General features: G+C 48.5%; 1 protein-coding gene across 3 annotated transcripts in view; it reads right to left on the minus strand.

The window, feature by feature from the left end:
* GBE1 (1,4-alpha-glucan branching enzyme 1) overlaps nt 1–25,241 on the minus strand; it is a 1,374,432-nt gene that overhangs the window by 392,728 nt on the left and 956,463 nt on the right. For all 3 annotated transcript variants that reach the window (XM_069636445.1, XM_069636447.1, XM_069636446.1), the window contains exon 11: nt 21,783–21,893. In XM_069636445.1, coding sequence (XP_069492546.1) covers nt 21,783–21,893 — 111 coding nt within the window. The remainder of the gene's footprint in view (nt 1–21,782; nt 21,894–25,241) is intronic.

Below are 25,241 nucleotides of genomic sequence, written 5' to 3' on the forward strand. Positions count from 1 at the left end.
TTGAACTGATGACTGGAAGCAAGATGGTGCTTCCCCAGCATTTGCTCTACAGGACCCAAGAGCAGACATTGATAAATGCCTCCACAACTCATGAGTATGTGGAGAATTTGAGGAAACACCTCCAACATGCCTTTGCCTATGCTCAGCAGAATCTAGAAAGATCAGCTTATAGCATGAAGACCCATTATGATTTGAAAACTACCATGAAAGAGTACAACGTAGGAGACCGGATTTATCTATACAATTTCCAAAGAAACCATGCCAAACAGCGAAAATGTTTGCCTACATGAAGGGACCTTTTGAAATTATAGACAAGATCTCCCCAGTTGCCTACAAGATCCGCATCCCCAAAGGTAGTTTGGCAGAAGGGGAAGACAAGTGGGTCCATATAAATCAGTTAGTGTTGCCATCCCAGGCACACTCTGCAGCAACTGGAGGAGTCCTCTGCAACACCAGAGGGAGCCACTCCAGAGTAATTCAGTTCCAACCCTAAAATATCACATAGTCTCTAAAATATTATGATTCTTGAATAATTCTTGATTAGATCTGTTTTTTTTAAAAATAAGAATGTAAATGTCTACTAATTTATAAAATGTATATGCCGCCCCACTATATCAATAGTGGGGGAGAAATGTCTACGAATAGGTGTTGCCTCTTTGCTTTGTCATCCTAGGAGAAAGAAAACCTGGAGATTGACCACGGAAGACGACCCGGTGACCGGGAGCAAAGATCCGAGGGGCCCCGCCCAATACTCCCATCAGGACCGGCGAGGAGAGCCGATTGATCCACCCTGATGGAGGAAAAGATGCTGAACTGTGCCATCGGCGGAATCAGAAGATGATGATGATGACATACCAGCGCGTGGATCAAAACATCCTTTGCACCAGACTCCCCCTCGACTCAAAATCAAAGTGCAGTCGGGCGGGGGGGCTTGTTGGGTGTCTTGACCCACGTTAAAGTTATTATGCTGAAACATTTGGTGCTGTAGGCTTAGAAAATCCAAGATGGCCGAAAAAGCCCACATTGCGCCAGAATCCAGGAAAACCACGCAGTTTTTGCGCACACTAAAATTGTCGCCTAACCTGCCACCCACCAGTGCGAGCGGGATGGGCCAGAAGCGCCATGAGTGAAACGTGGTGCCAAAGGAAAAACAGCAGTGCCTTTTAGCTCAAAAAAAGAGCTTTGAAATCACCTTTGTTTCTCTGAAATGCAAGCTAAAAATGCCCATTTTAAACATTGCAACATATTCAAAATCTCACTGAACACCAGCAAACATTTGGCAGAATGTAGTCTTGGGTGCATACAAAATCTGGAAAGATGAAGAGCCCAAAACAATGTTTATAACAAAACTGGCTGAGCTGTGGATGTCAGCAGCTGAAGTGAAATTGGACTTAAAGCCACTAAAATCGAAATGTTTAAAATAAATGAGTGACCTACTTTGAGTGTCACATAGGTTCCAACAGTTTAAATGTCATAGTTTTGAACTTAGAATCAGCGTTCTAGCTGCATGTGTAAACATTTTAAGTTTGATTTGAATGAAGAAAAACTGGGAACAAGTGTGACATTTGGCTGAAGCCTGGATTGAAGAGATTGAATTCTGCCCAGCAACTACCCCCAACAGGAGTTGAAACTTGCTCAGCCACTGCATTCGCAGGCCTGGCTGCCTTATGCTGTTCCCACCAAAAGGAGATTACACCCCTCTGATTGAATCAGGGGAGGAGCACCTGGGAGCAGGGAAACAGAACAATGAGACTTCCTTGGCTCAGGCAAATGTTAAATTAGGGGGGACAAACCAGAAATTCCTCCATGTGCTTTGGGAAACCACACCCCTCTGGGCCAGAGCATAATTTTAAAAAGATGGATAATTCATAGTACGGACTGGTCAAAATTATATAATTAATATCATTATTCTTGTGATTTTTCTGTGCACATTTTAAGAGGTGTTAGGACTCTGGTATGTTCTGGGTGGTAGTAGCGGACAAGAAGGCATTACTCTGAATGTCTGTACGTTAAAAATCTGACACTATCATCTGATGCCCATATTCCTTGTGCATGTTTGTGTAAATTCTGGAAAGGTTTAGAGGTTGTGTTCTTGATGAAAAGGGCAGAATTCTGTCATAAGTGGACACGACATCTTACAAAGACAGGGATTGGATGGTTTGGTGCTACAGAAAATATGTTAACTGGACATATAATATTAGAAAAATGGTACATAGATAAATATGTATTTGGATCAAAAATAGATGTGTGCAAATTGACAACGGGAGTGTTCTTTCTGTATGCCATAAAATTAATGCCTGATGACACTCCATTCCTCCCCCCAGTCAAGGGAGAGAGGAGAGCTTGGCCAATGATAAGTTGTGAGGGGGCAGGCTTAGTTATGCCCACACACACCCATTTTCAAAACACATAAAAGGATTGCTTTGGACAGGCAAGACATTCACTTTCCACTTTCTTGCGAAGCATTTTGCCGGACCAGACAATATCCAGAAGGACCATCTCCAGAACTTAGAATCCAGACTTCAGAACTTTTTCAGCAGTGCCAAGAACTTTTGCCAGAACCAGAGACCAGACCGCTGTGAAGTGCAGAGCAGAGCTGACACAGTGAGCTGTGACTTCAGAACCACCTGCCAGGAGTCTAGTCCAAACCTGATCAGACCTTGACGGCCTATTTCAAATTTATAGCGCGAGTACTCCGCTAGGACTGTGCCAGAACCAATCTCTTAGTCTAAAATAATCTGATTCAAAACATTTGAACCTGTCCAGAACTGCATCATAGGAATCGTGTGTTCATCCTGTCATTTCAAAGCTGTAAAAGTGTCATTTTGTCATTCTGAAGTTTACTTTCTTTTCGAGAAACTATCTTCACAAAATCGTCCGTATCCCTGGGACGGTGGGTGCTAGGAACGAGATATAACTTTCATTTTAAAGCTGAGATTCTAAGCTTTCCGACAAGCGTAAAACCTTTCTATTCCTTATAGTTATTCCGTAAACGCGCTCGACGCATTCGGAAAAATTGCAGCGAATTGAAAAATTAGCTCCTGTCAAAATAGCCGCTTTTGCTTGAACTGCTAAAATTCGTTTTCAACCTGCCAATCCCTCATTGAGCATCGCAAGTGAGACTTGAACTAATCTTAAATAGCTATCACCTACCCTGAACCTCCTACAGGGAATTAAAATCATTTTTAGCATATTTTTCCCTTCTTTGCATACCACATTTAAAAGTACCTTTGCCTGTGTTTAAAACCATCCCCGTTTCTCTAAGCTTGCTGGGGGGGGAACTGAAATTCGTATTGTGTTCTGATTGTATTCCTGAAAACTGTTAGCTTTACTCCATCTCCTTATATTGCATAGGGGGGAGTGAATTGCCACAAGGGGGAAAAGTGAACATATTATCTCTTGTGAAACCCTATCAGTTTAGTTCTGTACTGCATTTTCTTTCCATCATTGTTTTTCCTTGAAACCATAAAAGCATTCTCAGTTACCTTTTCCTTCCTATACCAACTCCTAAGTAATTAAATAAGCATACAGTTGTAATATTATCCAGTGTTGATCACTGTCATATTCTTAAGTGTGTTATCAAATATTAATTTATTATAAAAGTGTGATATATATATATATATATTGTTTAATTTTTCCAATAAATCTTTTGCATTGCAAAACACACCTACTTCTTCGCTCAGTGAGGTCAGGGGGATTCAAAGAGAGGGGCGTTATATAAGGGTTTATCATCCAGAGTATAACTTGTCATAAAAATATATAAATAAGGGCTTCCCTTGGGCATCCCAGACGAGGCACTGACTTAGTGGGATTGCTGAATTGAAGTCACTTACCAGTCGTCACCGTCTCCTGGTGTGCTGGGGTCTGAAAGTCCGTGCCCGCCGCGAGATGCGCGCGGGTGCCCCACTACAGAATAGCTTGGCCGAAGACCTCGTTGAGCGGGATCTTGTCTTGGATGCAAGTGGCGGGCAGCTTCAAACGGGCGTCGAGGAACTCCTGTAGAGGACGCATCCGCAGCCTGCATAGGCGCACCAGGTAGATGCATGAGCACATCATGCTGAGAAGTGACTTGATGGACCTCACCCTGGCCATGTCCATGGCCAGCAGGTGCTGCACCTTGCCCAGGATGGCCTTCGTCCTTTCCTCCGACGTGGAAGCCAATCGTGCTACTGTATCGAGCTTGGTTGGCTCCCAGAAACAGTGCGACCTGCGACAGAACCAGGTGGGATTTTGGGAAGTTGATGGAGAATCCCAGGTCCGTGAGCAGTTGGACGGTCTTCGCTGTGTGCTCGACGGCGAGCTCCCTTGTCCTTGCTCGGATGAGCCAATCATCCAGGTAGGGGTAAACGTGGATCCCTTGCAGGTGCAGCTACGCTGCCACTGGCGCTAGGCACTTGGTAAATTCCCTGGGCGCTGACTTCAATCCGAATGGCAGGGCCTTTAATTGGCAGTACCGTCCTTGGACTACGAATCTGAGAAACTTTAGGTGTCCTTTTAGAATGAGGATGTGGAAGTAAGCATCCTCCAAGTCCAGCGACGATAGGAAGTCGCCTGCCTCCAGCTGTCCCAGCACGTGCTGGAGGGTGACCATCTGGAACTTCTGTGTCTTGACATATTTGTTTAACCGACGCAGGTCCAGGATGGGGCGCCAACCGCCTGTCTTCTTTCTGACGAGGAAGTATCTTGAGTATACTCCGGAGCCCCGGAGCCTCTTTCGGGACCAGCTCGATGGCCCCTTTCTTGAGCATTGCCCTTACCTCTAACAGCAGTTGTGGGATGTGATTTTCCTTCCTGGCCATGGGAGGAATTCGGGGGCACTTCTTTAGAAGCTCAAGAGTGTGCCCGTGGGCCAGGGAATCCAGCACCCAATGGTCAGTGGAGATGGACTCCCACATGCTGAAGAACTTCGCCAGCCGGCCTCCCACCGGGGTGCTCAGGTGGGGGCCAGACGCTACAGCCGGTTCAGTCCTGCTTGGAGGCGGCCTTGCCGCCCTGGCCTCCTTGGCAATGGCGACGGGGTCCTCCTGACTTGCCGCGCCCTCTGTAGGCCTCTTGTGATGAGGAGCGGGCTGCCTGGCGGTATGTCGAGGAGCCACCGCTGAATCCTTTGGAGGCACCTTGCTTACCTCCGGAGTTCCGAAAGGGCGGCCGTCATTGCTGCAAAACTCCCAAGGCCCGAGCTGTCTCTGTCGTTCTTGATGGCCTGAAGTGACTCATCTACTGTCTTTCCAAACAGGTTGTTCCCATCGAAGGGCATGTCCAGAACTCTGGTTTGCACGTCCTGGCGGAAATCTGTTGCCTTGAGCCATCCCCGCCGCCGGAGGCAAACACCGTTGCCCAACTGGCGGAACCCGGTGTCCGCGATGTCCATGGCCACCGTTATGACGTGGTCCGACGCCACCTCACCTTCCTGTAGGATCACCAGGGCCTCCGCCCTCTTGTCATCCGGTAGGAAGTCCAGCAGGGGGGGCCATTTTGGACCACAAATCCTTGTCGTAGCGGGCCACAATCGCTAGGGCGTTGGCCGCCTTAATTGTTGTCGCCGCGGACGAGATGACTCGTCGTCCCATGGCGTCCAGTCTCTTTCCCTCACCGTCAGGTGGGGAGGATGAAGTTGAAGCTGTCGCCCCGCCGCTTTCTTCTTGGCCGCCGCCGAGACAACCGAATCCGGGGTCGGCTGCGCCCTACAGCACAAAGGGGTGGAATCGGGGACCCGGTACTACTTCTCGTACCGATCCCTCTTGGCAGGCGTTGTGAACGGGTTCATCAGGAGAGCAAGTCCCTCGTCCCAGATGTCGTCAAGCAACAGCACCGCGAGGACAGTCTTCCCTCTTGGCCTTGCGCCATTGACAGAGGAAGCCTTCCTTCTTCTGTTCTTAGGGGCAGAGCTGGAAGAGCTCGGATGCCCGGGAAATCATGGCGTGGAAGGAGACAATTTCGTCAGGCGGGCAGGCCCGAGGGGGTGGTGATGGAAGGCCCATCCTGTCGTCATCCGTCCCCATATCTGTTCCCGTGTCATCCCTAGGATCAGGGGAAGGAGATGAAGGCTGAGCGGGCCGTGAGGGCTGGAAAGGCGGGGGGCGGGGTGAACTCTCCTCCGCTTGTTTGGAGGGCTTCCCAACAGGCCCGGCTCTGCTGGGTCGTCCGTTGGGGGTAGCAGCAATCTCATCCTCATCTCCGTGCATAAGGTTTGGATTACCATCAAAATGGCCACCGAGTTGTCCAGCAATGGCTGCGACGGGCACGATGGTTGCTCCTCCTCCTCAGGAACATAGTCAGCGCCACCGTTGCTTTCTTCGTCCACCTCCCTGGGATTCCTCCCGTGGGACCGGACCTCCTCATATCTCTTGTTGAGGCCTTGCACAACTTAAACCAGCTCCTCCTCAGAGGCTGTATCCGTGTCCGTGATGGCCACAGCCCCCCCACCCCCTCTTTTTCCACCGGAGTTTTCATAGGGGGTCTTATCGATGGGCTGAAAAGTGGATTCCCTCCGCGGAGGCAGGGAAACTCTGGGCCCCGAGGTAGTCTCCACTGGGGTAGCCTCCACAGGCTTCGCCAGGGCCGTCACGACTCCCTCGATCAAGGCCATAGCCGGGTGAATCTGGGCCTTCACGACTTTTGACGTGCTTGAGGCCTTCACCTTGGAGGGAGGGACACCGCCTCACTCCCCCTCGACTGTCTCCGTCGGGATTGACTGGGGCTTCTCCAGAAGCTTACCCGGGATCTCCAACTTTCTCTTCCCCCGAGCCAGAGCGTTGGCTCGTGGTTGATGGCATCGGTGAAAGTGCGCCCTGCCTGGCAGCCGAGGAGCCCGATCGTTCGGCGCTCCCGGTGCCCTCGGACTCGCGGTGCTTAGCCTTCAGTTGGGCCCCCATCGCCGGAGCACCCTCAAAGAACTTAGAAGACCGCTCGAACCTCTTCTTCTCAACCACCACTGGGCTCTTTCCTTCCAGCCAGTTGGTGAGGCGGATCCGTCGATCCCTCATGGTCCGCTCCGACATGTTCTTGCAAAACGCACATTCCTTCTCCATGTGCGTTTTGTCTTTGTGAAGGCAGAGGCATCTAGAATGTTCGTTCTCCTTGAACACATTCTGTAATCCGCATCAAGGGCAGTTCCTGAACAGCTTGGATCCGGGTGTCGAGCTTCCCTTGTCCTGGGCCATGTCCAGAGGCTAGGCCTCAAGGTCTTCTGAAATCCTTCGAGAAGCGTACTCGACGAAAACATCGCCCTTGAGGGGCGTAGAAAATTCTGAAACAAGTCCCCGTTGATCGGAAGTAGAGACGGTGGAGCTTGAGGCTCGATTGACCGAAAAATTAGATTAAACTCTTTGAAAAATTGCAAAACGCAGTAACAGCTCGAGAGCTATAGCACGAGGACTCCCAACACTTGAACGTGCGGTAAAAATCTGAGGATGGCTGGCAGGGGAGGGGCTTAGGGAGAGGGCAGTCATTGGCTGGGGGCAGTATGACCCAGAGACCAGTGATTGTTCACTACTAAGAAAGATCAGAAACGAAACTGATACTGATTTTTTTCGTTACCGAGTATACCCAGCCTGACGACGGGGAATATTCATGAGCATGTGAATCCATGCCAGACCCATGCTGGAGAACTAAAGACTTCACCCATCTCGCCTTTTGCATCTTGGTGGGCCACAAATTTAAACAGAATCTTAGTAGTTTTGTTGCATACGTCGTATCTCATGGGTTACATCACATTCATGTTTTCAAACAGAAAGAAATGGCCATCATTAAGATCACAAAAAAAAATCAAATTCATGTCTAGATTTTAGCTGAAAATCCCCTTCACGATAAATTACATATGTGTTGCACCTTTCCCAAGAAGTGCGCAGTTAGGGAGAATTCTCAAGAATGTGCTAATTCCCTTATCTTTGGAGACCCCAGCAACTTTGCTGGATTTCTAGGATATTAATTTCAACCTGGAAAGAGCGCAAACTTTTTGTCCCACTCTCGTATTTTGATGTGCGTTTTACTTTTGTGTTCTTTGGATATGGAGTTTTAAAACAACCCCATAGGCATCTTTTTCTGTGTGTCACACAGCACCCTCAGTGCAGTGGCACAGGGGTGTCTTTCAGACATCAAGGTTTAAATACCTTCTCTGGGACGGACTACTGTCTCCGACAGCATGTGAAGTTAAATTGACTTTACTAGACTTTAAATTTACAAACCCAGCACAGACTATCTTCCTATAGAGTGCTGGAGGGGTTGCCTAGCCCCCCCCCCCCCCCCCCCCCGAGTATAAACACGCATGTAACGGTCAAATGTTACCCTTTCCCACTTGAAATGGCTGGTGGCAGTGGTTTAGAACAAACTACTATGATTTTGCAAATTGGCGCCCGAGACCTATCTGTAAAAACAGACTCCAGTCAACTTTTTTCGCCATTTCCTTTTGGAAAGGTCCTTCTTGTGTTTGTCTGTGTGCCAAACCAGGTTTGGTCCTTTTGTCCATTGGCGGGCTTCAGTTCTAAAGCCCTACTCTGGTGCCCAAGTGTCTGGGGTGGACAGGATGTGAGGGAGGTGCCCGAAACTCCCTGTGCTTAGTCTCCTAGGAGAGCCAAATGCACTCTGGCCTCATGGGCCAGCTGGCTGTCCAACAAGGACAGCCACCCTGCTGTGTGAGTGACAGCCAGGCTGGAATGAATTGGGGAAAACTTTTTAAAAGCAGGTCTCTGGGACTTGGAAAGCAGAGTCGACCACTGGAATGAAAGAACCAAAGACGAGCTGAAGAAGACTGTTGCAACTCCTGGTCCAACAGTGAAGCCCTGCTGCAGATTCGAATTGCCTGAAACTCCATCGACAGAGAAGCCCTTCAAGGTTAACTTCTTCCCTTTAGTTTGGTGGGACCAACCAACTCGTAAGCCACCTCGACACCCTCCCCATACTGGTCGAATTTTCTCCAGAGTGCTGTTGAAAACCGGATAGCCAGTGGGAAGGATACCAGTTTGTGATCTTTAAGGCACTCAACACCTTAAACTGATGTTTTGCCAAGCTTGTGGCCTCTTCCCTGGGCAGTGCAGGAACCTCCAGACATCCTTGTCCCCACGACTGAAGCTCAGGAACAGCGAGATCTGCAAGAACTGCCAGGAACAACTGCCTCAGCTACAGCTTTTCTTCACTTACAAGGTACTGTGCAAGTGTGGTGCAGAACTCTGTTCGGCCGCAGTGAGAATTTGTGAAACTTTCACGACTAGTTTGTGAAACTTTCCCGACTTTGAAGAATTGTCCTGTGCTGAACCAACGCACAACTTTTTTCGCCTAACCAAATTCTTCTGAGAACCGTGGCAAAGAGTTAACCGTTTACTACCAGAACTGTGCTATCCTATTCAAGACTCTGAATCATTGAATTTGGCCCAGGCCTATTGAATTAAATTGCTGGTTGTAGTGAACTGAAACTATTTGCCCTTCCTCTACAAAGTATTTGTGCTATCTTTCTTTTAACCTTGTCTTTCTACTCCTTTTTAAAGTAACTGAAGTGCCATTTTGCTCCCACTTCAGAAATTGATTAGTTGTGTATTGTAGTGTATTAGATTGTCATATTGAGCTGCTCTTGATAGTGGAATATTTTCCAAATGACTGTAAATAAATGTATATTTTAGCAAGAAACCTTGAGTAAGTGTTTGTTTGAATCACTGATTGCTGGTCCTTTGTGTAACCTATTGTACTGCTCACTTTACTCTTGAGATAAGTCTGGCTGCTCAGCCACTGCTACCACATTACTGTGTAGTACAGGTTTGTATCAAAGGTGAAATTGTACTTACACTTTGTCTTAATTGTGTGTAGTGTTCTCAAGGGGTACTGCACATGATTCTGCCTAACATGCGCCAACCCCAGAACCATAGTTTGTTTTTAGCCTTATCTGGCTCTTTAAGTAACAACTGCAACAAAATGTCTGTTGTTCATGATCTTCTTGTAATAGGCTTCCCATGTGTACAAAGGGCTAGACTTCTGGTTATTCAAAGCAGCCTTTAATATGGGCATTAACGTCACGGTGTAAGATCCCATTGTTAAACATTTCCTCAGCAAAAACAGAGCCTGCCAGGCAATCGTGGCCACTAGGGAAACCAGGCCCAATTCATAGCGAACAATCGCAATAAGAATGCTCTGGGGCAGGCACAATATTTTCCAATACATGCCCTCCAGAGTAGCCCAGTTGGGATGGTAGTCTGGATATTTTACCTGCGCTCCATTTGCTAAGACCGGAACCACTTTGTTTATAGAAATTTAGAGCTGGCATGAATGAAAATTCACCAAGCCGCTTCTGAATTAGGTTACCTTGAGATGATGCATGTTTTTGATTTGAGGTCATTTCTGTATAGAAGATAAGAAGGATGGTTACTGACAATCTGACCTAGGTATTTACATTCATTCAAGATCTCCAGGGGAGCTTTAGCAAGGGTCCAATTTAATTTTACGTTGCAGGCTCTCTGTAGTAGTATATCATTAGATTTCAACACGTTAATAGACATACCATTAGTTTTGGTATAGTTATCCAGAGCATTTAACTTTCTTTGGAGGCCTATCAGCGTCTGGTCGATTAAAACCAGGTTGTCAGCGTAAAATAAACCACTCAATTCTACATTGTCCAATTTTAGGAGGAAAAGATCGAATACGCTCTAAAAAAAAATATTAATATCTTTAATATAAAAGTGTTGAAGCTAAAATACAACCTTGTTTTAGGACAGAAAAGGTTTGAATAGGATTAACAGTCCATATTTGGTTAATTTCACCTGGATTGATGTGTCAGTATAAATTTGATATATTAAATAAAAAAATATGGGGGTGGAGGGCGAACATTGTGCTTCCAACAATTTAGACCACAAAAGCTTGCGTTACACAGTCATAAGCTTGCCTAAAATCTATAAAAGCTAAGTAAACAGGTTGCTTCGATGTGATTGCCTGTTTTTTGATGGCAGATAGCAACATCAAGTTTAGCGAGGTCCCTACTCCTTTTACAAAACCCGACTGGTTCATCTCAAAAAGCTTCTCTGTCTGGATCCATTCAGTGAGCTCTTTCAAGAACAGTGTAGCAAAAATATTTCCTGGAATGTCAAGGAGAGCAATAAGTCTATAGTTTAATGGCTCATTACAGTTACCTTGCTTAAATATTGGTAAAATTATTGATTTTTTCCAGGACATTGAAATCATCCCCGTTTTGATTTACTAAAAATAATTTCAAGAATGGAAGCCCATTCATTCGGGTGATTTAAGAGCCCAATTTGTTAACCCATCAGGTCCTGGCGCACGAGAGGAATTCATTTTACTGATGAGAATTAAAATATCTGCATGGTCAAAAGTGAGAGCAGAGACATTTGCTGTGATATGTGGAGCTGGTAGTTGATATTTCGGTTTTGAAAATAAAATGGAGAAATGAGTCATCCTTGTCTGTTCGCTTACCGCATTTACCATCACTGATGAGTGTGCAGAGGTGGGTGCCTTTTTAAATAATTCGCAAATTAGCGCCGTAGATTTGCAAGAGATAGCAGCTAACATGGCTTCTCCATCTTGTTGTCTTTGGTTAGTTTTCAACTGTTTTATTCCATTTCTGTAGCATGTACAAACTTTCACTTTGCCTTTCATATAATTCAATAACAAGTATTTTTTTTAGCTTTTCAGGCATCTGAGCCTTCATGGCTTTAATGGATGGATGGATCATAATGAGGTTTGTGTTTAAAGGCCGGTCGAATAGTCTTACTGGAAATTTCAGTGATTAAGTTAAGCGTGTCTGTGTATTCAGGACATCCCTCAATCGATTTTTTGAACAGTGCATTTAGTTGCACCTTTAGTGTTTCAAGTCTAGGAATCGAACACTTAATTCTGTTTCTTTCATTACTAAGCGACAATGAGGATGTATAAATGTCACATGATTTGGACGTTGGAAGAATCCATTTTATCTCCAAGATGTTATGATCACTACAATCATAGGGAAATGACTCAAAAGGATGTCATTTGATCGATGCAATGCAACAAGATATAAAGATAGTCGAAAATGGCCTGCGAGGACCCTCTTTCCCATGTAGGGGCAGGCAGGACATCACCCGCTACGGTCCCATTCAAAATTGTAAAATCTCAGTCTTTCATCAGTGCAACCCATTTTGCTGCTCGTGATGCAAGAGGTTTTGCTTGATTGGGCAAACAGTTGATATTAAGATCTCCCACGATAATAGTTAGGGACGATTGACCAAGGGCGATCAGATCTAAAGTTTGTTCAGCATATTTAAGAAAGGTTGCATCAGAAATAACAGCTAGGTTCAAATACATATTTAGCATAGCAGTTTGGGAGCTGAAAGATAAGTCACTTTTAGATGTTAACCTAACTAATTAGATCCCCCGATATGGAGAGGCCAGGGTTCAACATGTACCTCCGAATCAAGTTTTACTGCTGTCAACAACCCCGCCGATAGTCGGACTTTAGCTTGTTTCACTGCTGCAATCCAAGACATTTCAGAATTAGGCCATAGTGGTTGGGTCGTAATCCAAGTTTCTTGTAGCAAAATAATATTGTACTCGGAGTTCACCTTTGGGTTCATTAAATGTGAAAAACCTCTTGTATTCCATGTAGCCTTGGTAAAGACGTGACGACATAGCGCTAACTGGCGCTAATGATTTGTCGTTGTACATGTCCGATTTATAGCTTTAGTGAACCAGGGTAATTTTGACTTAGCCGTGCTTGATACATTATCTTTAAACCGGAACTCTCGATAGGGATAATCTTTTGTAAAGTCGTAATTAATAGATAACGGCTTATAGTTCTGCAAGTCATCCTCATCAGGTGCTAGACACCTCTTATCCCGGTCGCGACCACTATAAGGTCTGCCTTTGCGATGGTCAGGGGCTTTGTTCTGCTTTTGGTCGGTTTCCCTGTAATCTCGATTTGTGCGTGATGTCAACATACTTTTCTGCAACGCAAAACCGCACTGAGCAAGATTTTCTCATTTGCCACAGTACTTTAACTATTTGAGAAGATATTTGCAGTTGTACTGCGTTAAAGTTATCACTATGTGTGGAACTAATCGATTTTATGTCCTCAGAGCCGATATTTATCAATTGTGGAATTGTGTGAAAGACAGTGAGGAGCGTGGTTCTATTGGGAAAAGGATCATTCCACTGTCCATCATTGTGAGAGTGAGTTGGTCATTGATTGCAATCGATTCATTATTTTGAGTCAGAGTACACAAATTCATTGACTTTTGCTGACTCTCCGGCTCTTGGATCATAGTGGAGGAATGAACTCGCAATAAGGCTGCTGTTCTTATTTCTGGGACAGTAAGAGCACACTCTCTTAATATATGTGCGCTCTTTTGTTCCATTGTTTCAAAATTTGGACAGTCATTAGATGCCTTATTACAAGATACCTTACGGAAATTAATTGAAGCCTGCGGATAGTGTAGGCTCTTGAAGAAAGCATCTATTTGAGGTAAATAAGAAACACAGCGCCTTGCGGATGACAGCTCACGCTAGACGGTAAGACGTCCCAAAACACCTCCGGTCCCTGTAACCAAGTTACAAAACACCTAGGCACCTTTTTTCACAATAAGCACACAATAGGAACATCACTAGATGTGTTTCTCACTAATATGCAAGTCTTTAAACTCCCGCTACACAGCCTTTTGACCCTTCTGCAAATCAACGCCTCTGCTCTATCATTCACTGCCAATGCCGTATAGATCTTTGTATAAGCACGCCCGACATTTTGCACAAGTCACGCCAAGATCAGGGTCTGATTAACTCTCTAATACTGAAACACAACCTTTTCTCTGTAGCCTTTAACCCCTTTTTTGTAACTGCACAAATCACTAAACGGCATATAAAAAGGCAATTTTACAGCGGTTTTTGCAATTAATTACAGTCCCACTCCTGTACTTTAGGAGCTGCCTAAACCTTGCCTAGGTCTTCTGTAATAACTGTGGACCCGTTGAACCATCTCTAAGAAGAAGCCAATTATCACTCATCAGGTTCTATGACTTGTTCCGATTAATAATTTATGTTTCTGACATATTCTGTAGTCCACCAACAACAAACAGATTTCGCTATTCTTTAGATTCCAAAGTCGCCCTTTGTATCAGTGACAACTGGCCAAGAAAATGATCTGGATGTCATGACGCCTATTATTTAGGTAGATCCCTCTCTCGCAGTGCTCTCCATGTTAAACCAACTACCTTTGATCACCATTTAAAAACACTCACCTTTTAACCTCTTCAGGTGCACGCCTTTTTACGCATCATCGTCCATACCTGAATTAATGTCCGGACAACAGTTCGGTGCCTAGCAGCACTGCTTCATCTATGCAGCCTCTGCCCCATCACTACTTCTCACTGAACTAGAAACACCAAAAATCCTGTGTGTCGACAATGATTGCGTATTGCTATTTATACAGCAATACATGAAATAAGAAGTCACATTCTATTTACTGACCCACGCTTATGCATACTGTGTCATGTTATGCATACCCCACATGCCACACAAGGCACATGCCAAAACACATTTAAAATGTGTATCTATGAAAAAGTAACTTTTGTTCTTAGATATTCATGTTTTGGTGATCCTTTAATGAGCCAGTATATATAAAAAAATCTAGCTTCACTGCTAATACAGGGCGACCTCCTGTGCGTTCAATGATACAGGTAGCCATTGACTCTGGTTTCTCTTGATACTCCTGTGTAACCCTCTAGAGTCAGGCACCCATACAAAAAAAAAAAAAAGAGGGTCCCCTGCCCCTTTATTCTCGCATCATTGTGCCAATTGTATAGTGCCCAAAAAGAAAGTAATTAGACTCAAAAATGTAAGGCCCAAGTCAGCTTCACTTCTTAAGATGGTTACACACACAAAATAACTGTTCACTGCTATCCTCTAGCCAGACTGTTTGCCATGGTTTAATAAAAATAAAGCTAATTCGCTGTGACCAATAGAATGGCATCAACCTACTTATCTCTAGATCTAGCTTTGAGGAATCTAAATTGCAAGTGATCGGTTACACATTTACTGGCCGATTCATGGAATCAACGTGCGCCGGAAAAATGGCGCACGCGTGCGAAAATGTGCGATTCGCAGAGAAACAGCGAAAATCGCAGTGCAAGTGCGATTATTGCACAGAAAACATCGCACATCAATTCATGGAAGTCCGTGCACGCGCGAAATGTGGGATGTGCGCTGAGAAAGTGCGTGGCGCACGCTGGCGCACAGGTCAACGAACGCCGTGCGATAAGGCCACAGCGAATTCGCACATAGCGCGGCGCACATAACAAAAGTAGGCGTAACACGGGGCGTCACACGCAGAATGGGGAACAACTCGTGAAAATGTGGGCGTCACGGGGGAAGTACAGGAGGCAAGTGCGCAGAACGCCCACACGCTCGCCTACAACACGTATTCATGGAATCGAACAGGGAAAAACAGCGCACGGCCAAAGACGCGCACAGACCCATACATGTCCACCACACGAAAGCAGGCGGTAGCGTCCCCGCGCAGGACAAAAATGTGCGCCAAAGTCCTACACGCGCGACAAGGCCCACACGCGATCGGGCCTGGGGGAGCGTGTGCGTGTATTTCAGGGGTGCGCGTGAAGTTCCACACGCGATTGGCCTGGGCACGTGTATTCCAGGGGTGCGCGAGAAGCTTCTCACACGCGATTGGCCTGGGCGCGTGTATTCCAGGGGTGCGCGAGAAGCTTCTCACACGCGATTGGCCTGGGCGCGTGTATTTCAGGGGCTCACGGGTGTTATCACACGTGATCGGGCCTGGGGGAGCGTGTGCGTGTATTTCAGGGGTGCGTGTGAAGTTCCACACGCGATTGGCCTGGGCGCGTGTATTCCAGGGGTGCGCGAGAAGTTCCACACGCGATTGGGCTGCGTGCGGGTATTTCAGGGGCTTGCGGGTGTTTTTACACGCGACCGGGCCTGGGGAAGCAGGGTACGTGTATTCCATGGGCTTGCGGGTGTTTTAACACGCGATCGGGCCTGGGGGAGTGTGTGCGTGTATTTCAGGGGTGCGTGTGAAGTTCCACACGCGATTGGCCTGGGCGCGTGTATTTCAGGGGCTTGCGGGTGTTTTTACACGCGACCGGGCCTGGGGGAGCGGGGTACGTGTATTCCAGGGGCTCGCAGGTGTTTTTACACGCGATCGGGCCTGGGGGAGCGTGTGCGTGTATTCCATGGGTGCGCGGGCCTGGGGGGGAGCGGGGTACCACTCACCGTCTGCCTTGCGTGTAGAAGAACGCGTAGCCAACACCCGCTGTGAAGTAAAAGCGTGTGAACCCCAACGGATGGAAAACACACGGACCGCACAAAAAGCACGTACAGAGCAGTGTAAAGGCACGCGGGATCTCCAAGCCCTGCCAGGGCAACGCACGTGCGCGAAACTCCACAGACGCGCTTATGCTGTAAGGGCCTTTGGTCCAATGAAATCGCGTACGCGTGCTGACGCGCTAAGGCCCTTTCCTCGAATTTCACGCTGACGTGCAGGATTTTCACGTGCCAAATCACTCCGTATCAAGCTGGCCACGCGAAAACACACGGAAGACCACGCTCCTGCCCAGAAGGCCAAATCACTGCCCCCCAGTGCCCCGAGCAGCCTCCCACGTGCCATCTGCTGCTGCCTGCCTGCTGCCACCATGCCCTGCCATTTGGGGCCGGCACCTCAGCCATCTGCAGGGGTCCAGTTGCTGTGTCCACCCCTGCTTGAACAGAAGACTCCCGACTCGGATAACATCGCTCCACAGCCTAGCCCCAGGACCCAGTTGCCCACCCACTCCTGCCCCTGGGGTTGCCATGTCGGGCACATCAACATCTGACACCAGTGGCAACCCCCGGCCAGAGGGGCAGAGGGGCACCAGCTTCACTGCCACCGAAGTTGGTGTCCTGGTGGAGCAAGTCCTGGGGCAGTATGATGCCCTCTTCGGATCGTCCCGCGCCAACAAGGAAGGACGGGAGAGGATCTGGGCCGACTGTGTGGTTGCCATCAACGCGGAGGGGGTGGCAACCCGCACCATCCAGAAGGTCAAGAAGCACTGGGAGGACTTGAGGTCCAGGACCCTCATAAAGGCCCGGCGCCTCGTGGAGGGGGGCCGGGGCCGCATGAGTTCCATCCAGATGAGGGTCCTGGAACGCGTACACCCAGCGCTCCAGGTCCTTGAGAGGGAGACCCGTCTGGAGTTGAGCGGTAAGTGGCCAAGCATTGCTGTGTGAGACAGGGCATGTTGCAGTGTGCTGGTTGTCTGATACTTGCCTGCATGTGTGACATAGGCCATGTACGCATGTATGTGTGCAGGGACATCATGGTAATGCATGTGCGACCAGTAATGTGTGAACCGCACGGTTGTTGCATGTGTTTAAATGCGACATGGGGAGCCCTGTGCAGATTGCACACATGAGAGCATGGCAGTCTCTGTTCCTGGACATGGGTGGGGGTGAGGGATGGGTGCTGATGCCAGGTACATATATGCTATCCATGTCTGTGTGCCTGACCTGCGTGTCTGACTTGTGAATGCCATGGATGCATGACACATGTCTGACAATTTACAGATTCACTGATGCAGCCTAGTCATCCTTGTATGCACTGTGATTGGGGTGTACGGGGCCAGATGGATGTGACTGAGGTGAAGTGTGTGCATGTGATAGGCATGACCCATGATGCATGTGAGTACCATTACATTGTATGATTCGAGAGTCCATTGGACATGTATGGAAATGTCCATGGCATGCACCATGACTGTCACTGTGTGTGTTTTGCCTGGACTGACACATGTGTTGTGGAGTGACATGATGGAAGTGTACTTTGACAGTGGCACTCATCTGCTATTGCTTCCTGTCTAGGGGACCATTGTACAGTACCCTGATGCTTGTGTTCTATGTCTCCCTCTACGCAGAGGCTAGTGAAGAAGAGAGCGGAGACGGCGCTGTGGAGCAAGGCGGCAGGGATGCCCCCACGGCTGCAGCGGAAGGGGTGGGTGAGCCCCCACAGGGGCATGCTACGGCGGTAGACGGTGAGGAGCCATCCAGGTTGGTGGTTTCCACAGAGGAGGAGAATGCCGCCACTGAGGCGCACATGGGGCCTGGTGGGGGCATCCCTGCTGGTGCAAGTGGTGCAGTCCAGGGGCAGGAGGCAGCACAGGTCACCGTGGAGGGGCCTGTGCATGTCGCTGTCCCTGACCCTGTGGGTGCACCACCATGCACCAGCAGGGATGCCCCGTCCCAGGCCCGTCCGCCGGTAGAGGGGATGTCCATGTCATCTGACTCCCCTCCACCTGCGGACGAGGGGACCCCTGGCCGTATGGAGAAGGTCCTGATTGGGGTCGCGATGCGCACGGCTGTGATTCGTGATGCCGTGCGTGCTTCCCAGGAGGAGCACGCACGTCATCACGAAGAGCACCGTGCCGACGTGGCCCAATTGGCATCGTCCATGTTCGGGGGTTTCCTGCATGTGTCGGCCAATCTGGCGGCCCTCTCCTCCTCTGTGGAGACTATACGCCAGTCGTTCTCCTTGCCGTCTTTCGGCCCAGGTGCCACCAGGGCCCCCTGTGGACCTGCCCTAACCAATGCAGCCAGCTCGGTGGGGATCCCATCCCTGCCACAGTCCGGAGTCAGAGGTCCAGCAGGGGTGGACACCACAGCAACTGGACCCCAGCAGATGGAGGATGTGACGGCATCCTCGGGCAGGGCACGTGCACAACAGCATCGGTGGTTTCCATCAGCCTGGATGCCGTCGTGCTGGCACAGGCAGTTGCGTCGGAGGCAGCAGCAGGCTCAACGTGGGAGGCATCATGGCTCGGGGCCATCAACATCAGGGGTGCAGGCATCGGCCGGAGGGCAGGAGAACCCTGGAATGGGAGTGGCTTCCGTGTGGGAGCGGTTGTGCCAGCAGATAAGTGCGGAGCGGCAGCGGGCAGAGGAGGAACGGCTCACAATGGTCAGGGCGGAGGACTCCATGCGGAGGGCTCTGAGGCGGGCTGAGTGCCTCGAGGGTCTTCGCAGGGAGTTGGAGCTGGACACTGCATTATCCCTGCGGGACCTCGGGGCCAGGGAACATGCCCGCCTCCAAGCCATTGACCAGGAGTTCGATGATGCCCTGGCCCATGACAACAACCAGTGAGCCGTCGGACTAGCCCGCTGCCTTTGTATATAGTTATATAGTTAGTGTTAGGTTTCCTTTAATTTCTTTTTTTTATTTGGTTGCGATTGGACAATGCGCCACATTTTTGTATATAGTTCAGTTTAGTTAGTTGTCATAGTTAGGTTTCATTTGGTTGGGCTCATGGACCCGGGATTATCTTGTAAATAGTTCTTCAATGGCTTTTTTTATTTTTTGGATTTTTTTCATGGACATTCATCTTCTTTTGGTTGTTTTGCTTTGTGGTTTTTCTCATTTCATTTCCATTCAAGTTGATTTTCAATACATTTTTATTTTCATCCTTCAATGTGTGGTATCATCTCATTGCTTTCATGCATGTCATGTTGGGTGTTTTAACATTCACTTGCAGCCATTGTGTGTGACAGACATGTGTTCATTTGCATTATTTACATTGGGTGTGTAACATGTAATTGCCTTTGATATGTGGGTGGATGTGATAGTTGGTTGGGCCTTTTGGCAGGGGAGGATGGCCATTACGGACATGATTGGGGATTGTTGGGACCCAGGTGCAGGGGGGCATGGATGGGACATGGGCGAGGGCCTGGTGGAGGGGGCCCCTGCACTGCTGGGGGTTAGGGGGGTGGGGAACATGAGTTGGACATGGGTGGGGGCCTGCTGGCAGGTGCCCCACAGTGCTGGGGGGTGGGGGTGGTGGGCAACATGAGTTGGACATGGGTGGGGGCCTGCTGGCAGGTGCCCCTGCACTGCTGGGGGGTGGGGGTGGTGGGGAACATGAGTTGGACATGGGTGGGGGCCTGCTGGCAGGTGCCCCACAGTGCTGGGGGGTGGGGGTGGTGGGCAACATGAGTTGGACATGGGTGGGGGCCTGCTGGCAAGGACCCCTGCACTGCTGGGGGGTGGGGAACATGAGTTGGACATGGGTGGGGGCCTGCTGGCAGGTGCCCCACAGTGCTGGGGGGTGGGGGGGTGGGGAACATGAGTTGGACATGGGTGGGGGCCTGCTGGCAGGTGCCCCGCAATTCTGGGGGTGGGGGTGCAAGGGGACATGAGTTGGAGATCATTAGTGCAAGGAGACATGTGCCTTTGCTGGGGGGGCATGCACATGTTGGGTGGGCTGCCTGCAGGACATGACCAGGGATGCAGGGTAGTCCCCTGTGGTGTGGGCTGCCTGCAGGGGCCGTGGAGGGTGTACAGGGAACACCTGGGAGGACCCACACTGGCAAATCACATGTAGGACTACCCGGCACCCCTGAAATACACGTACCCTGCTGAAATCGCGTGTGAAACCACCCGCGAGCCCCTGAAATACACACGCCCAGGCCAATCGCGTGTGGAACTTCTCGCGCACCCCTGAAATACACGCACACGCTCCCCCAGGCCCGATCGCATGTGAAACCACCCGCGAGCCCTTGAAATACACGCCCAGGCAAATCGCGTGTGGAACTTCTCGCGCACCCCTGAAATACACGCACACGCTCCCCCAGGCCCGATCGCGTGTGAAACCACCCGCGAGCCCCTGAAATACACGCACCCAGGCCAATCGCGTGTGGAACTTCTCGCGCACCTCTGAAATATACGCGCCCAGGCCAATCGCGTGTGGAACTTCTCGCGCACCCCTGAATTACACGCACATGCTCCCCCAGGCCCGATCGCGTGTGAAACCACCCGCGAGCCCCTGAAATACACGCGACCAGGCCAATCGCGTGTGGAACTTCTCGCGCACCCCTGAATTACACGCACATGCTCCCCCAGGCCCGATCGCGTGTGAAACCACCCGCGAGCCCCTGAAATACACACGCCCAGGCCAATCGCGTGTGGTACTTCTCGCGCACCCCTGAAATACACGCGCCCAGGCCAATCGCGTGTGGAACTTCTCGCGCCCCCCTGAAATACACGCACACACTCCCCCAGGCCAGGTCGCGTGCGTTACTTCTCGCACTGGTACAGGGTTGGCGCAGCCCTTTGCGATGGTTTTGCGATCTTGATGGCTTTTCCTTGCGCAAGGGCGTTCTTGGGGGCGTAACTGGCGCTGCTGCAGGGTCGCTGCGCCACTCTGCGCCACGTCTGCTTTTGGAGGTGGGAATCCATGAATACGCTGTGCGCGGAAATTGGTTTTATCGCACGCGGCTGGCGCAGACATTCGCACGGGCACGCTGTGCGCCAGCCGCGTGCGACACTTTTGGAAGGAATTACATGAATCGGCCTGTTAAACTTTGGTATTAATATTGCCTAGATTTTGCAGGATTATCTATTTTGTGGATTACTAATTATCAGGGATCTTAGAAATCATGGTCACCATCAAATGTAGACGATTTGGGTCAATGTAATATAGCATAGTAAATGAATGCAGCATGAGGAGCTGTTCAATGCAGGTCAGCCACTACCAAATGGTGACGCTTGCAAGATTTTATGCGAAATTTTAGATTCCATAAATGTTTAGTACACTTGCACGTATATATGTAAACATCTTTCTGTTAAGGTTGCTTACTTGTTTGCAAAACCACTGCAAATTCTCAGTATTACACACATTATTGGACACAAAGGTTTTTCAGAATACAATGAATATACTATCACTGGCTAGTCATGAACATTCTTCAGTCAGCATGTATTACTGCGTTTCCCATCTAGAGTACATTTTACATCACAATGTAAAGTTGTGACAGAAAGGCAAACGTTGGGTTACCTGGTCATGGCTCTCTGCATATGCAATACATTTTTCATTGTATCTTCTGTTGGTAAGTGTATGAACTATATCACCCATATTCCAGTCTTCATCTTTCAGCTCTTTAATAATCTGAAAACAACCATGTACACAGACATTTCGAAATTAAAACCTGATTTTTCTATGAGACAAATCAATTAACATTTGATAAGAGCCAGAGAAATACGACTTCAAAAGTTCCCCACTACCCAGCAATCCAGAAATTATCACACTAGAGAGAAACATGGAAAGCTGGGCTGAAAACAGTCATCCCCAAAACTGCGTGTCTGAAGGCTTGTTCTGTTCCCTTGGTAGTACTTTATCAATCTCAAATCACCTTCATACATACATTGTTTGAATTTTAGGCTAGTGGAAGTCGATCAACCAGTGTTTTTTCGTGTGAAAAGTATTTGTTTTCAGGATTACAACAGGCTTTCTGGGACACTAGGTAGACAGTAATCTTAAGAGGGATCAAGCTCAGGTGGGAGATTGGCAGACCTCGCCTCGCAACTAGACCATAAGAAAGCCTAAAGGCCATATTTAAGAAGCCAATGTTGGCTTGGAATAAACCTTACATGCACAAAAAAAAAAATACTAAGGCGATTCCTGGGACAAAGTTAGAAATGCACTATTGTTATTCATAGTAGGCTGGTCTTGCGGGACTGAGAATTATTTGTTATACAAAAGGTCTGTTTGGGGGTGAAAAGGTTTTCTGAGGGACACTGGACAGCTAGGCCAATAAGGAGGTGATGATTGTGAAGAGGAAGTGCAGAGCCTTCTTATAAGTAGCACATTAAGCAGCCATCCTTGCATTCCTGGGGTTGCCTGAACGGCCAAAAGGCTATCCTACCCCCACTAACTTGCCTTACCCTTCTACCAAATCCATCATTTGACATTCATCCTCAGATAGCAAAATGTTACCCCTTCCTTCTGACCACCAAAAATACCTTCCCTTTGCTTCCCTCAAATATCACACCCCAAACCTCATCCTCCAACTTGCTCTAAAGTCTCTCCTAACCAAAACACAGGGTTAAAAAGACATCTACCAACCTCTCCCTAAGCTAAAACGTGTATCCACCATATTCCTACCTTAACTTGCATCTCTTCCTCACATCAGACCTTCACGCCTCGTCCCAGAACATGCTGCCCCTCTAAATAAGCCCTACCCCATCCATTGTAACTCGCAATGTAACCTTCACACCAAACTGTCAACTTACTCCGTCAGTCTCCCCCTCACATTGCACAATTAACCCCTAATAGCTAGCACCCTTCCAGCAAATTTCTTCGCCACATCTCCCCTCTGACACTGTTGCACCATGACTACTGGATTCCTAGTGCACTACTTCCCGCCATTCATATAGCTCCACACAAGGCAGCAGGTCTTGGAATGCACTCAATACAAACAACTTAAGGCGACACGTCAGTGTCCCAATAAAAAAAGGACAGAACATTTCAGAATGCACACAGCCTTCCTCAGTCCATAGTCCCTACAATACACTGCCCAGAAAGCTGGAACAGCATGCAAATATCTTCCTCATCTGACCCTACATCTGCCTCAGACTTTTACCCATCCTTGGCCGACCATCTTTTCATGTGCCGCTTCAACTCATTGTCTTCTTTCCCTACCACTCACTATCAGCCTCCAGCAGCAACATCTCAATTACTGCCTTCATTTCCTACAGGAGAATCCCAGACCCGAGAGGTAAGGACTACACATGCACTTGCTACTACTACAACCAATGTGCCTCGGATATATCCAGGGGGTTTGGCCCTCTCCCCAAGGGTGAGCCACCGCCATTGAGTCCAGGAAGTTGAGCCCACTCAGCCAATCCCTACCTAGGGGTTTGGGTAAGTGGGACCTCACTAGGAGTGGCCGCCCATTAAGAGACAAGGACTTCAATAGGTAACTCTATACAACAATAGATCTGTCTACATGGGAATAAGAAATACTGACAATGCATATTCAATGTTTAGCTCAAGGTTGTGCTGACAATACTCTTTGTGGTTGTCTTAAAGGAATGCTGAACCTTCCAAATGCCTGACAACCCGTGGTAAGCCATATTACCCCTTTTGTTACCAGAGCAAGAATAAAGGGCCAATGAACATTGAGTGGAGTAGGAGAAACCCAATGCTGTGGCGAGACTCAGACGTAAGAATGTTGGCAAGGGTCAGAGTCACTCAGAACAGAAAGGCCGGCTCTAACGTAGAAGGGAGTGAATGTCCGCGGGAGACACTGTCCGCCCAAAACAGCAACATACAAGGCCTGAGAAGCAGAGGCTATGCAAACCGAAGCATACCCGAGGCGAGACCACAGAGGATGTGGTGGGCCTGGATCCTGCAAACCTCTGCCGAATCCACAGATGGAGAGGACTGTGTGCTCCACTCTCAGACAGAGCCAACACATTTTCTAAATAGGATAGTGCACAAAGCAAGGAAAAGTCTTACACAGTTCTTGAGTTGACATTGTTTGCCCTAATCCAGTCTTATCTATGGGCTGCGTCTTCAGATTTCCCAGATACTCTTCCTCCCATGGCCAGTGTGCAGCCATCCACAGCCTACCCATCGCAGCTTGGGAGTTTTCTGTTGGTCTCCTTCAGCAGTTTGAGGTACTGTTCATCTTCCTCTGGAGGGCATCATTCTCCCAGAGTGTGTTTAATAGGCTTCAGGCTCAAGTCTTGTCTGGCTACCTACCTGTTCTTTGGTTCTGGCCATCAACATTCCTCTTTTGATGGTCCTGTTGTAAGCTTCCTGCCCCTCAGTGAGGTTGCACCATTTACCTGTCTCTTAAACCAGCCCTGGACTTAACTGGTCTGTGGAAACCTTGCTGCTCTGTCAGGAGTAATGTGCCCTGCTCACATGTTCTCTGGTTACGTAGGTCTATAAGTAGGTCTATAAAGCCCTACTAATGTCTTGTGCCATCCTACCACAGAGGATTGTGGGTCCATATTCCTTCCACCTCCACAGCGTTCTTTCACCATGCGACTTACTCAACCCCCACCAGATGTCTCTTCAGAAGTGGTTACTCTTCATCCAACCATTAATATTCACCCTCCAACTTTCTCTTTTCCCCTCTCTTTCTGTTCTCACATATTCCTGCAGACTCCTCAATACTTGCTCTCCAATCTCCAACACACCCTCTGATGTTATGACATCTCCTTCAGTCAACTCTGTTTTCTACCCTTCCAATCTTCACTTCCACTCTCAAAACTCCTCTGGTTTGCTAAACTCCTCCAAACACATTCCCACAGCTCCTTCTGAAATTCCCCAACCTGCCAGACTGAACTGGCTGCTTTTTATAGGGTGGTCCTCCCTCCCTCTGAGTGGTGCTTAAGAAGAATGATTATACCTGGGATGTGTGGACTGAGCTGTTCTGGGATTGGGTAATGAATCGGGTCTGCTGGGCTGCCAGAAGCTTGGTTCAAAGTGACATTAAAGTCTTCC

The sequence above is a fragment of the Ambystoma mexicanum genome, chromosome 7p (genome assembly GCF_040938575.1).
Source record: "Ambystoma mexicanum isolate Mex_15411 chromosome 7p, UKY_AmexF1_1, whole genome shotgun sequence".
Lineage (NCBI taxonomy): Eukaryota > Metazoa > Chordata > Amphibia > Caudata > Ambystomatidae > Ambystoma > Ambystoma mexicanum.